Source organism: Carassius gibelio, chromosome A22 (genome assembly GCF_023724105.1).
Source record: "Carassius gibelio isolate Cgi1373 ecotype wild population from Czech Republic chromosome A22, carGib1.2-hapl.c, whole genome shotgun sequence".
Taxonomy (NCBI): Eukaryota; Metazoa; Chordata; class Actinopteri; order Cypriniformes; family Cyprinidae; genus Carassius; species Carassius gibelio.
Window position 1 is genome coordinate 12,934,577 of NC_068392.1, and position 14,447 is coordinate 12,949,023.

General features: G+C 37.3%; 2 protein-coding genes across 4 annotated transcripts in view; both read left to right on the plus strand.

Annotated features, from left to right (window-relative positions):
* Positions 1–720: 720 nt before the first annotated feature.
* Positions 721–6,203, plus strand: LOC127942468 (beta-1,3-galactosyltransferase 2-like). The gene is made up of 3 exons (XM_052538182.1): positions 721–808; positions 2,792–3,152; positions 5,105–6,203. The coding sequence occupies exons 1-3, from the start codon at positions 721–723 to the stop codon at positions 6,201–6,203; spliced, it is 1,548 nt and encodes a 515-aa protein (XP_052394142.1).
* Positions 6,204–7,075: 872 nt separating this feature from the next.
* Positions 7,076–14,447, plus strand: part of LOC127942789 (beta-1,3-galactosyltransferase 2-like) — a 61,343-nt gene continuing 53,971 nt past the window's right edge. Inside the window, exons 1-3 of one of the 3 annotated variants that reach the window (XM_052538739.1) lie at positions 7,105–7,182; positions 10,040–10,061; positions 11,796–12,196. In XM_052538739.1, the coding sequence (XP_052394699.1) occupies positions 7,168–7,182; positions 10,040–10,061; positions 11,796–12,196 (438 nt within the window). In that variant the 5' untranslated portion in view covers positions 7,105–7,167. Of the gene's footprint in view, positions 7,183–10,039; positions 10,062–11,795; positions 13,078–14,447 lie in introns of those variants that run through there. The other 2 variants (XM_052538738.1, XM_052538741.1) reach the window with 2 other exon arrangements.

The following is a 14,447-nucleotide window of genomic DNA, read 5'->3' on the forward strand; positions in this document are numbered from 1 at the left end:
AAAATGACAAAATATGAAAATTTTTTCAACAATAATAAGAAAAGTTTCTTGAACACAAACAGCATATTAGAATGATTTCTGAAGGACACTGAAGCTGGAAATAATGGCGGATAAATTACATTTGAGATATTTCTATACATTCTAAATGCATTCAAATAGAAAAGTTATTTTCAATTGTACTAATAATAATACACACTTTCGAATACATTGACGATTTATCAACCCCAAACTTTTGAATGGTGTTGTAAATATGTAGATTTTACACTAATTTACTGATCAGATTTGTTTTGGTTGTTAATGTGGTTCACTACATGCGTTTGAACAAACAGGACCACACTGAGGAGATATAAAGAGCGATTGATGTATTATTTGTTTGTTTTAAAAGCTTACAAAAACGTAACCACAAAATCTCATTACCGGTTAACTACATTATATACATTATATTTTATATACATAATTTATATATTTTCATCAGCACATTACTGCATTTTTTTGTAAAGATTTTATGTTTATATTTTTCATATTTACATAGAATATATGTAATGTCCTGTTTAGTTTCATTTTCAGTTTCATTCTCGTCGCTGATTGGATGCGCGCATAGGGCTGGTGAAACCGGTCCACTGTAAGCTTTTAAAAACAAAATTAAGTGCTTTATCTGCGGGATTAAGACGTTGCTTGACCCTGTCCATATAAGATTCGCATAAAGAATACACATCTTAAATGGTACGGCGGAGGTTTATCGACTTTTTCAAGGAAGGTTACGAGCACCAGGATGTGTCGTCCGAGAGGAGACCCGCCTCTACTGTTCGTCAGTGCGGGGATTAACCAGGAACACAATCACACATGTAGGATAATAATAACACAGACATAAAAACCAGCACCCACGTCTAAGTCCAACGGTTCTGCTATGCTTTTGGACATGTACCATAATTGTTTTTATTTACAGCCATAAAAAAAAAAGTTTTTTTGGTGATTACTTCAAGATTTGGGCAATCATTTTATGTATTTAATTATGCATTTTTTCTGTAATATCTGGACACTTCATGCCTCCTAAAAAATGTAAATACTAAATTTTATTAAAAACTTGTACACAATGCAAGAGTTCTATACAAGTTATCATGTATACAAATTGCATTTTACAGAGTCCCTACAGGGACATGGTAATGTAAAAACAGTGAGTAGGAGCAGGGCCTACCCATTTCAGATCTGCTTAACTCAAACACCAACAAACAAGTTTCCTTGGAGCTTTACTGTGGCATGTAAGGTTCTTCCGAAACTGCTGGAACTCTTTGGGAATATGGGTTGCGAGTCCACCTCCTGGAGGGCTACTTCTTTCTGTATTTCCAACTCTGCTCTGCAGGATAGTAGCTCTCCAGGAGCAGGGTTGTCTACCCATCCTTTGAGCAAACCACCAACACATTTACCAAGGTACAGCACACAATATCTCACAACTATGATATAACCACACAGGTACTTAATTGTCTTGATATGCTTTTCATAGGGTTCTGCTAGTGGCTCAGCCATTAAATGGGCTCATTTTGTGTCACAGGTATCACAGACATCTTGCACTGTGCTGAAGAATTTGCTCAAAACAAGATCCGAAAGGCACCCTGAACAAACTGATAGACCACAATGGATCTGCTTCATACTATACTATATATTTGTGATGGTGAAACTTTGGTTCACTGCTATTAAGCTATTTATTGCTCTGTTGTGGGTACACTTTATAATGATAGGTTAGGTTCGAGAAAATGTTATTAAATTAAAGAAATGGCATTGCTCTGTTAAAAATGTATAATTGTAAATACATGATTCATATAATTTCTTGTGTTTCTGATTGTATCAGTTAAATCATGGTGTATGAAATACATTAAAAGCACTGTTCAGTGTGTCAGAGCGCCACCTTGCTGGCAAGCATCAGCTATTGTCCAGTGAATGCAATTTCACAGTTTTTTTGATCCTGACAAAAAAATGACCAGCTAATATTAATGGACTAATCATATCAGCAGCACATGTGAAAGTGTGAATGAGTACTAGTCAGGTAAAATCACTATCAGACTAATTGTAATTGTAAGAGCAGACTGATTATTTTAAAAGGAGGGAAGATTTACTTCCAATCATTGTGTTCTTGTTAGCAATGGTTACCTCCAAAGAAACATTCACAGTCATCATCGCTTTGCATCAAAATGGCCCCACATTAGAGGAAATTGCTACAAAGAATATTGCATCTGAAAGAACCATTTACTGGATCATCAAGAACTTCAACGAGAGAGGTTCAACTGCAGTGAAGTCTTCAGGATGTCCCAGAGTGTCCAGCAAGCGCCAGGACCATCTCCTCCTGAGGAGTCAGCTACAGAATCGTGTCTCCAATGGTGCATCAAATAAGCCACTTCTTCAAGAAAAACGTCAAGAACAGACTGAAATTGGACAGCAGAAAACTGGTGCAAAGTTATTTTCTCAGAAGCGTCCTTCCGACTGTTTTGGAGATCTGGAAAATCGATTGTTTGGAGAAGAAAAGGTGAACGTCCTGTGACGAGCCAACAGTGAAGCATCCTAAGACCATGCATGTGTGGGGTCATTTTTCAACCAAGGGAGTGGGTTCTCTCATAATTCTGCTCAAACACACTGCCAGGAATAAAGAATTGTATCAACGTCCTGCAAGAGTGACTTCTTTCAACAATCCATGTGCAAGTTGGTGATGATTTTTGCATTTTCCAGCATTATGGAGCAAGTGATAGAGAAGTAGCTCGAAGATCATAGCATTGAAATTTTGGACCATTTTGAGATTTAGTGCAGAGCAACTTTGTGGACTCCTACTTCGACCTGACCATAAAGATAATGGTGATCATGGACTGGTTGGCCACTCGTTGCCCTCAAGCATCCTATGCTATGAAGATTGATTCTGATATGTACATAAACTTGAAGAACCTGCTGAGCCTGCTATTGGCACCCAACACACCCAGAGAGAACTACATTACAGGCTATTTGATGTGGAACCAGGATGTCATTAGAAACAAAAAATCGAAGTACTATATCTCAGAGCACCATGTCGCAAAGCACGTGATAAAGAAGTGGCTCGAAGATCATAACATTGAAATTTTGGATCTGTGGTCAGGTAACTCTTCGGATCCCAGTCCCATAGAGAACATGTGGTCAGTCCTCAAAAGGCGAGTGGACAAGCAGAGGCCCACACATTGTAATCAACTCTGAGAGATAAGGCAAGAATGAATCGCCATCAGTCAGGATTTGACCCAGAAGCTAATATCCAGCATACAAGCAGTGCAGATGAAGTTGAAGACAAGGGGAGTAGAGAATTTATTTTTTTCAGTATACCTTTGAAACATGGAAAAATGATCTTACATACTGAAGCAGCAAAATATGCAAAAATATGATTTGCAATGACATTTCAGTCGTGTGATATTTCCATTGAGTTTTGCATTTTGACTTCACTTTACAAAAATCTGCATATTTGTAATTTGCACCTGCTATACATGCAACCAAAAAAATCAGGTTCTAATCAGATTAATGGCTCAATTGGACTCAGGGGCAGACGTAGTGGGCCCCCAAAAGCCAAGGGCCCTCTAAAATGCTTTTCATATGCGAGATGTGCATTAAGCACGGACATGCAAATGGTTGTTGTTTACATTGTTTATTACCATGACAACCATCTGCATGTACGAGTTGAACGTGCTTCTCGTGTAGCAAAATTGCTTTTAGCAAATGAGAAATATTATGTATCTGAAGCACTGACTTTTATATATTACACTTTGTCCACTGTTTCATAGGAAGGACCACCCACTTAAACATTTCAGGCATCACACATGGTTTGGAGTACACACACACCTACCTCTGTCCTATGTGAGGGACAGACTCGGAAATGGTGTTGCAAACAGTTTAAATGTTAGAAAATGTAATTAAATTATGTATTTATTTATTTAAGAAAAGCATTTGAAAAGGTAATGTTAGGTAACAGTTTATATAAAAAATTTTAAATGTAAAAGACAAAGAAAAAAAAAGTATTTAAAAAATACATTTGTTGAAAGTCCCTCTTATAATTGTATTGGAAGAGGTTTCAGCTCCACCCCCATCAGGTACTAAAGGAAAAAAAAAATGCATTTTTCAGTTATTCTTTTAGACAAGCAGTCAAACACACAGTCATGGTGATCAGAAGCACGTGGAAGAGGTACGTTCATCTCTGCTTTCATTTGCTATTCAAATTGTGCTTTTCATACAGGCGAGGACTATGAGTATGAGGAAAGGGGCTAGTTATAGAGACTAGTTTCAGATTTTTGCAATTCAATACATCAACAAACTTTAGTTGGCTATCATTAGACATTTCAAATTAGTTATAAATAACATCGCCTGATTATAGACTGTACACTACTGGCTAAAATGCATAAAATATGGCAACAAATACAAATAATATTTGGTTATTACTCTGGAAAAAGATGTGTCCCAAATGCATGTTTCTTTGTTTTAAAATTCATGTCAACCTTCCATTTATAGCAATATTTAATCACAAACTGTCAGAAAGAAGATTGTGTAATAAAGACAGAAAACCAGCCCAGCAACTTTAGGACAATGAGACCGATTAGCATCATAACATGTTTGAATGTCAAACACATACAAAAACCATACTCAAAAATGATCAGTGTTGGGTTAAGAGATTCTTTTGAAGCCATCTTCGAAAAATATATATTTTATGAGAATTTGTGGTGTTATTGTCCCTGGCTGTGTGCGTGCGACATTAAAATGTTCTCATCTACTTAAGTATACATTTAAGAATGTAGTATTATTAGTATAAGTGTAGTACATTTTTAAATGAAATTTAAATTAAATTATTTGTGCTCCTGTGGCTCAAGTGGTAGACCATTGTGTTAGCAGTGCAAGGTTGTGGGTTCGATTCCCAGGGAACACATGATAGGTAAAAAATGTTAGCCTGAATTCACTGTAAGTCACTTTTGAGAAAAACATCTGCTAAATGCATACATTTATTTACTTATTTAAGTGTAGTAATATTCAAAAGATTCATATTTTCAGTAATATAATAAAAACTGATCCGAAGGAGATTATATAGACACTTATGTTTCTCTTTCTTTCTCAGGTGCTGTTCTGCTCATGATAGAGATTTAAAATGCCACATTAAAACAGGTTTTGTTCTGCTGGTTGCATTGACATTATCATTTTCTGTCATATTTTTTGTCTATGATTTCTCATTCAATCCAGTTAAAGACCGTCACGCTTGGTTTAACCTTGTAAATAAGACTCATAAGTCTTATAATGTGGTGACTGAAGGCTTATCTGGCAAAAGATTTGTCTGGAATTGTGCAACTAATCAACAAATCATTCAAACAATTACCACACAAAAACATCACATTTCAGTGCATCATCATGTGGCTCACCCGAGCAACTATCATTTCCTTCTGGACGAACCTGATAAATGTAGACAGTGGGATCCGTTCCTGGTCTTTGTGGTCCCTGTGGCGCCCCATCAGGTAGAGGCTCGTAACGCCATCCGGAGCACATGGGGGAATGAGAGCTCAGTGCAGGGAAAAGCAGTGCTGACTCTGTTCTTGGTGGGTTTGACTGGAGGACCTGAAGCTCAACAGAAGCTGGAGGAAGAGAGCCGTCAACACAGAGATTTAGTGCAGAGCAACTTTGTGGACTCCTACTTCAACCTGACCATAAAGACAATGGTGATCATGGACTGGTTGGCCACTCGTTGCCCTCAAGCATCTTATGCTATGAAGGTTGATTCTGACATGTACATAAACGTGGAAAACCTGCTAAACCTGCTATTGGCACCCAACACACCCAGAGAGAACTACATTACAGGCTATTTGATGTGGGACCAGAATGTAATTAGAAACAAAAAATCTAAGTATTATGTCTCAGAAGAGCTGTACCCCGCATCAAAATACCCCACATATGTGTTGGGAGTAGGATATGTGTTCTCCAATGATCTTCCAAAAAAAGTAGTTGATGCTTCCAAGGACATGAAGCCATTTAACATAGAGGATGCGTATATGGGCACTTGTCTGAAACGGCTGGGCATAAAACCTTCACGGGCTCCAGATCCTTCTCAATTTCAGACCTATATGAAGGATTCTAAAGGTCACGACCTTTCCAAGGTCATTACAACAATTGCAAGGTCACCAAAGCAGATAATAGAGTTCTGGCAAAAAGTAAAAAGACACAAGTGAACAGATACCAGCACACAAGGAACAGGAATGAGCAAAATTAAAAGCCAACATGTCCCCTTTGAATGTATAGCAGATAACAAAATCATTTGCTGTGTGAAATATGATTTTTGTTTGAATAAATGTATAAATAATGTGTATAATATTTGCATGTGTGAGAGGAATATATCAGCAGCTATTAATAGCCAGGGGTGCACATAAGTGGTCCGCAGGTCCGCATGCGCGACCAAAATAAAAAGTGCGTTATATTAATATGTTCTGACAGCGCATTTGCGTACCGACATGGTTGACAGCTGTTAATATAAAATTACCATTTTAGATCACAAACTGTACTATATAAGTTTTATTTTCAACCTGAAAGCATAAATATGGAATGATATTACGGACATTATTCAAAAGGAATTGCAAATTGGATTTGCAAATGCGTTTTCAATTTTTGGACGCATAAAATGTGATATAATCCAAACGCAAATGCAAATCGTGCATTACCATTTGCATTTTCGTTTAAGCGAACGCACAGTGTCTGCCAAATCTAAAATGGAAATGCAAAGTCCGTTTGAAATTGTGTTTCCCATATCTTACGAGCTATGAGCTTGTCATATTTAAATAGCAATATTATTTACCACATTTGCCTTTGACTTCATAAAAGTTGCAGGAATTTCAGAAAACCTTGATGGTGGATACCGCCATTATTAGACAAATTCTAACATTTTAATATTTTTATTTAGTTTTTGTGAGCTGCCAAATACATATTTGAGTTATGTTATATACAGAGGACAACTAGAATCGTCTTGTGGCTCTTCCTTTTTCTTTTTCTCAGTACTTTTTTCACGTTTTAGCCCCACCCCTGGTTGAATGATTATAAGAAGGAACACATTAACTCAGGTATTGTAGGGCAAAACAACTGACATACTTTTGCTTTCATTGGATTCTTTAGATAAGAATAACATGTGGTAATGGCGATCGAATGCATACGGAAGAGGTATGTTCACCCCTGCTTTTTTATTTCCTGTTTAAACTATAATTTACATACAAAGACCAATACAGTAAGGGATGAATTTTCATATGCTCTTTTTAGGCAACAGTTTATTTTATAGTGGTGGATCGTGTCAATATCATTCTGACCAAAAATGTTAGATCAAGTCTTCATGTCAGGAATATTAAGTCCAGTCTATTTACAAGATCCTATAAACACCAAATATTTTATGAGACCCCAAATGATATTAACAATCTTCTTTCAGTCTTCACAACATCATAGTGTGACATTAAAACCTTTAAAATGAAGACAATCATCTCTTGAAACCACACAATAATAAAAGCAAGGAAGAAAGAGCAAGGAAAGGAAATCAGATTAAGTAATAAGTTAATATAATCAAATGTGATAAATGATTATATGGTTAAATGATACATGATTATAAGTTATTTAAAAATGAAGATGTATATGATAAAGGCTTTATATGATCTTACGTTTCAAGCAGTTCCTCTTTTTTTATTTGAAAAAGTTAACATTTAACAGTTAAAGAATGACAGTTACGTGTTCAAGTGTCCTGTCACTGTATTGCATTGAATATTTCCATGAGCAGTGTTGGGGTTACAACACTTTAGGGGTAGTCGTGGCCTAGTGGTTAGAGAGTTTGACTCCTAACTCTAGGGTTGTAGGTTCAAATCTCAGGCTGGCAATACCACAACTTAGGTGCCTTTGAGCAAGGCACCGAACCCCCAAATGCTCCCTGGGTGCTGCAGCATAAAAGGCTGTTCACTGCCCTGGGTGTGTGTTCAATGCTGTGTGTGTGCACTTTGGATGGGTTAGTTAGATGTTAGTTACCCTTTGTTACTGCCTTTACTGACATAGAAACCACATGACAACAGTGTTCGTGGACAAATGCAGAAGTAGTGTCTGGCGTCCAGCAAACCACTAGCTTGCTTCAAGCAGTTCCTTATTTACTTCTTTGTGCACATTTTATGGTGGATTGTGTTACTTATTTATGGAGCATAATTACTGTTTACCGTCTGCCGCTGGTTCTGTCGACAAGGACAGCTCCCGTAAACGTAAGCGTATGGGCCAACCAAACGACCCAAGAAGAGTTTGGGACAAGAGGAGAGAAAGAGCGAGGATCAATATCGGTGTTGCATTTTCTAGATGGAGATAGCTTTGCGACAAACTTCAACTAGAAAGAGATGCCGATCTTGCTTGTGTTTTACTCAACAGGTGAGTTGTTTTGATTCGTATCTTTACAGAAAATGTATGCTATTATAACGATCAACAAAATTAGTATTATGGGGCATACACGCCAAACGCAGGGCTTTGCGTCTCTAGACCCGCGCAAGGATGCGTCTGATCCATAGTCTGATCTACTAATCTACTCGCGCTAATCGTTGAACTCGCTTTTGCTATGTATGACCAATGTTGTGTTAGAAGACAACAAATCCCATCATTCCACGCTCCTTCGTAGCGTCATCAAACCACGCGACTGTTATTGTTTTGGTAGTGTGCCCTCTAGTGGCAGGTCCTACAACCTGTACCTTTAATTATCTATTGTCTTTTTAATATGTTTTTCACTATTTTTAGTTTTCATTTAAGTTTAGTTTAATTTAGTTATTTGTTTTTGTATGTTTTATTTTAATTTCCTTTCATTAAATATTTAATAATAAAGGTGCCTTAACTTATTTTAAGTCAGATGCCAAGGTAACATTTGTAATTATTTTTCAATAACAAAAAAAAAAAAACAAATGTTATTAAAAAGAAGAGCTGCCTTTGACTTTGCACCTTACTCCAAATTTATCACAGGGACAGAAACGGTGTCAGTGAGTAAAGGGAAAAGCAAAAGCATCTTTCACACAGAGATTCTGGAAATGCACGGAATATATGTCCCGTGATTTGTCCCGGGATCGTTTGATTTTGGTTCCTTCATGGTGCCAGTGATTTTCTCTAGTCTGAGTGTATGTTCACACCAAGCGGCAACCTCCCGCTCTCTCTCTTGAAGCCCATACGGAAGTGACTAAAACTGTATTTCCTCAACTAGACACTGGAGGCTGGCTCAAAAAGGGAGTCAATCCCATAGACTCCCCGTGTTAAAATGCCCAACCTTAAAGCAGAAAAAACATGTTTACAGCCTGGTTCAAAAAATGGTTTTGATCTATATAGCTAATTTTGCCCTTCATGGCAACTGTGAGGTGGGTGATTTTTTTTTATAACTCATCCGTTCAAATTATATTAAGCCTTATATTTCTGTATATTTAGAGGCGCGGCCACTTAAGTAAAAGGTGGAATGCCGCTGCTGTCTATATGCACCCGCCTTTTTGCCCATTTCGGGAGTGACGCGCATGATGTGCTGCAAAGATGGCGATGGCCCACTCTGCCTACTTTTGCCTTTAAAAACGCTCTTCTGAAACCTATGATTGATGTCACGGACACTATGTCCATGTTTTTATACAGTCTATGGTTCACACACATCCAGTAAAGATTCCGTATGTGACATTAGGATGTGACGTGTAATGTGATGCATACCGTTCCACTAAACTGGTAAACGATCTCGGCTTCAGTGCGGACAGTGAGCAGCTCCCTAATCTCTGCTTCATTTTAATTTTTTTGTTGTGAACATTGATCTGCCTTCAAAAAACCCAGGAAAAGAGTCGCACGATTCTTGTAATACGTCACCCCAAAACTGCTCATAGACATACGTTCAGGCCATGCTGACTTCACAAAACCCACTTCCATACAGTGACAGGACACTTGAACACGTACTGATATTGTTTGCATTTTGAAATACTGATAATTTTTTTGGTAATATTTCTTAACTGTTATTGTTTAACTGCTAAATGTTAACTTTTTTTAATAGGAAAAGAGGAACTGCACAACAGGTAACATCATATAAATATTTTAACATATACATCTTTGCTTTTTTATTCATTTATAATCATTTAACCATATAATCATTCATCCATTTTTTATACTACTTCTTTTTTCTTTTCCCTTTCCTTGCTCTTGCTTCTATATATATATATATATATATAAATCGTAGTGATATGCCATTCATTTTCTAAAGAAAGCTGCATAAAGTGATGTTTTTGAGTGTAGCAGTATTGAGTAGTATGAAATAAAGTCGAATGTGAAAAATTGTCTGTGCAAAACTTTATGCACCCTTTCTATTGTATTGATTTGAATACATGTAGTCACTTATTACTTATTTGATTAATTACAACAAAATATTGATTTGACTGGCTCTGTGAACCCTAACACTGCAAATTCAGGAAACTTATATTTAAGGAAGCTAATTAATAGTTGTGCTTCTCCTTGATTCTCTACTGGAAAGAAGCAACATGGGAACCTCAAAAGAACCCCTAATGACCTAAAAACTAGGATAATTATTCAATTTGAATTAGGAGAAGGATAAAAAAAATTACACAAAGGTTTAAGGTCTCTACCTCCACAGTTGGGGTCGGTTGTTTTAGCAGGACAATGACCCAAAACATTGTTCCAAATCTACAAATTTATCAGTGGCAAAGATGTGTCGACAGGCTGTTATTGCATAAAACTGTATATATACAGTGCTTCTTGAACGTTTGTGAACTCTTTAGAATTTGATATATTTCTGCATAAATATAACCCAAAAATTTCCATACAATCCCTGAAAGTTGAACAAGAGAATTCAATTGCTGCCTGTCTGCAGTTTGATAAAGATCATGTAGAAAAGCCAGAGGAATACTAGAGAAATGTTTTGTGGATGGATAAGACAAAAACATTTTTGTTTAAATGAGCAGTGTTATTTTTGGAGAAAGAAAACACTAGCATTCCAGCATAAGAACCTTATCCCATCTGTGAAACATGGTGGTGATAGTATCATGGTTTGGGCCTGTTTTGCTGCATCTGGTCCAGGATGGCTTGCCATCAATGATGGAACAATGAATTCTGAATTATACTAGCAAATTATGAAGGAAAATGTCAGGACATCTGTCCAAGAACTGAATCTCAAGAGAAAGTGGGTCATGCATCAAGACGACGACCGCAAGCACACAAGTCGTTCTACCAAAGAATGGTTAAAGGAGGACCAAGCTAATGTTTTGGAATGACTGAGTCAAATTGTGCCCTTGATCCAATTGAATTTTTGTGGAAGGACCTGAAGCAAGCAGTTCATAGGAGGGAACCCACCAACATCACAGAGTTGAAGTGCTCTGTACTGAGGAATGGTCTAAAACAAAACATTGTACAGGACTTATCAGCAGTTACAAGAAACGTTACTTGCAGTTATTGCTGCAAAAGGGGTCACACCAGATACTGAAAGCAAAGATTCACATACTTTTGCCACTCACAAATATTTAACATTTCATCATTTTTCTCAGTAAATAAATCACAAAGTATATATTTTTTGTCTCCTTTGTTTGACTGGATTAATTTTGACTAATTTCAGGATTTGTGTGAAAATATAATTATGTTTTGGGTCATATTCATGCAGAAATATAGAAAATTCTAAAGGGTTCACAAACTTTCAAGGAGCTCTGTACAAATAAATAAATATATTAAAGCAAAAACCAGTCTTAAGATTATTTTGTCTTTTAACCTTTCTGTTTCTTTTGTCCCCACATTTTGTTTCTCAGGTACCATTTGGCTCAAGGGAGAGATGGGTCACGTTAAACCAGGATTTGTTGTGCTGGTCATCCTGACATCATTAGTGTTTATTATTGCTTATGTTTATGATTTCTCTCTCATGCCAGTCACACACACTCTCACCTGGTTTAACATTGCAAAGCAAACTAAGCTATATAATGTGTCTGAGGAATTGTCTGGCAAAAAAAATGTCTGGAATTTTTTAATTAATCAAACTATTCAAACAACTACCACAGTGGAAAACCCCATTGCATCCGTTAGCACAGAACCTAAATCAATTCTCCAATATATAGCACATCCAAGCAACTATCATTTTATTCTTGATGAACCAGATAAATGTAGACAGTGGGATCCGTTCCTGGTCTTTATGGTCCCTGTGGCGCCCCATCAGGTAGAGGCTCGTAACGCCATCCGGAGCACATGGGGGAATGAGAGCTCAGTGCAGGGAAAAGCAGTGCTGACTCTGTTCTTCGTGGGTTTGACTGGAGGACCTGAAGCTCAACAGAAGCTGGAGGAAGAGAGCCGTCAACACAGAGATTTAGTGCAGAGCAACTTTGTGGACTCCTACTTCAACCTGACCATAAAGACAGTGGTGATCATGGACTGGTTGGCCACTCGTTGCTCTCAAGCTAATTTTAGTATGAAGGTTGATTCTGACATGTACATAAATGTGGAGAACCTGATGAGCCTGCTATTGGCACCCAACACACCCAGAGAGAACTACATTACAGGCTACTTGATGTGGAACCGGCCTGTCGTCAGGAGAAAAAACTCAAAATGGTATGTTCCTAAGGAACTGTACCCTGAACCGAAATACCCCACGTATGTACTTGGAATGGGATATGTTTTCTCCAATGATCTTCCCCCCAAAATAGTTGAGGCTTCTGAAGCCATAAAACCCTTTAACATGGAGGATGCTTATGTGGGTGCTTGTCTGAAATGGTTGGGCATAAATCCCTCTGGCCCTCCAAATCCTTCTCAGTTTCGGACCTATATAAAAGATCCTAAAAGTCAAGACCTTTCCAAGGTCATTACAGCAATTGCGGGGTCACCGGAGAAGGTGGTAAAGTTCTGGTTAAATGTGAAGGGACATGAACAGATAAACCATGACTCAAAGAACAAGGATGAGCAAGATTAAGACCCAACACGTCCTTTGTGTATGTATGGTTCTGATATACTTGAAAGGTTGTGAAATCTCAGAGATTAAATATCAAAATTGACTGCTGTGGAATATAGGACTGAATGAAATTTACAATAAAATGTGTCTATAAAGAAGCAGAGTGAACACAAGTTTTTTCTTTTTTTTACAAAATTTAAACATAACAAAAATAAAATATACATTTAAGGTAAATTATTATTATTATTATTATTATTATTATTATTATTATTATTATTATTATTATTATAATTATTATTTATGCATATCATGAGTTATTATATGACGTCATGCGCATTTCGTCAGTAAAGCCAGTTCTGTGATTAATAGTACCAGTAAATCTTCATTCAAGATTTCAGATGGAAATGATTCAGGTGCATTTAATACACAGAGCTATAGATCACTGACAAGCTACACTATATCACATTCATTAGATGAATCGCATTCCATTATGAATGTGATATTGCATAGATTGTCTGTGTTAGTGTTTTTATTAATGCCATTTTTGTTTTTGTTATTGCATAAAAAAATAAAAAAAACAGATCTATTTAGAAAAAATCTATTTAGATTTATTGCGTTTTGTAACCAAACTCTTCATATATACATATATATATATATATATATATATATATATATATATATATATATATATATAGCAGATTAACATAAGGCAAAAAACATAAAGAAAAAAAAACATACAAAATAAAAGTGAGAAAAAAAGTCACAAAATGCTCCTGTAGTTTGTCTCATCTCTGTTGCTAATGTGACCCACCACAGTCGTGTCATCCGTAAACTTAATAAAGAGGTTGGAGTTGTGTGACGGTGTGCAGTTGTGGGTCAGCAGAGTGAAGAGGAGGGGGCTCAGCACACATCCTTGGGGGGCCCCAGTGTTCAGTGTGATGGTGCTGAATGTGTTACTGCCAACCCATACTGCCTGAGGTCTTCCAGTAAGAAAGTCCAACAGCTGGACCAGTTTTGAATGAGCTGTTGAGGGATGATAGTGTTCAATGCTGAAGTCTATGAACAGCATTCTAAAGTATGATTCCTTTTTGTCCAGATATGTGAGTACTGGGTGGACAGCAGTAGTGATGGCGTCATCGTTCAAGTGGTTGGACGGATATGCAAACTGGAAGGGGTCCGGGGGGGGGGGCACTTCATGATAATAGGAGAAGGAGCAACTGGACGGTAGTCATTGAAGCATGTGGGGACAACAGCCTGATTTTGTGAGATGTTGAAGATGTCTGTGAAGACATCAATGAGTTCCACTGCACAGTCTCTCAGTACATTCCCACGAATGTTGTCAGGACCCGGAGCTTTGCTTGCATTGATCCTGCTGAAGGATCTCCTAATGCTGCCTGGGGTCAGCTTCATCACCTGGTCACCGGGAGGAGGTGGAGTCTTCTGTGCAATGGAGCTGTTTTGTTTCTCAAAAAGCAAAGGTGGTGTTCACTTCGTTCAGCAGAGAGATGTTGCTGTCACAGGTCCA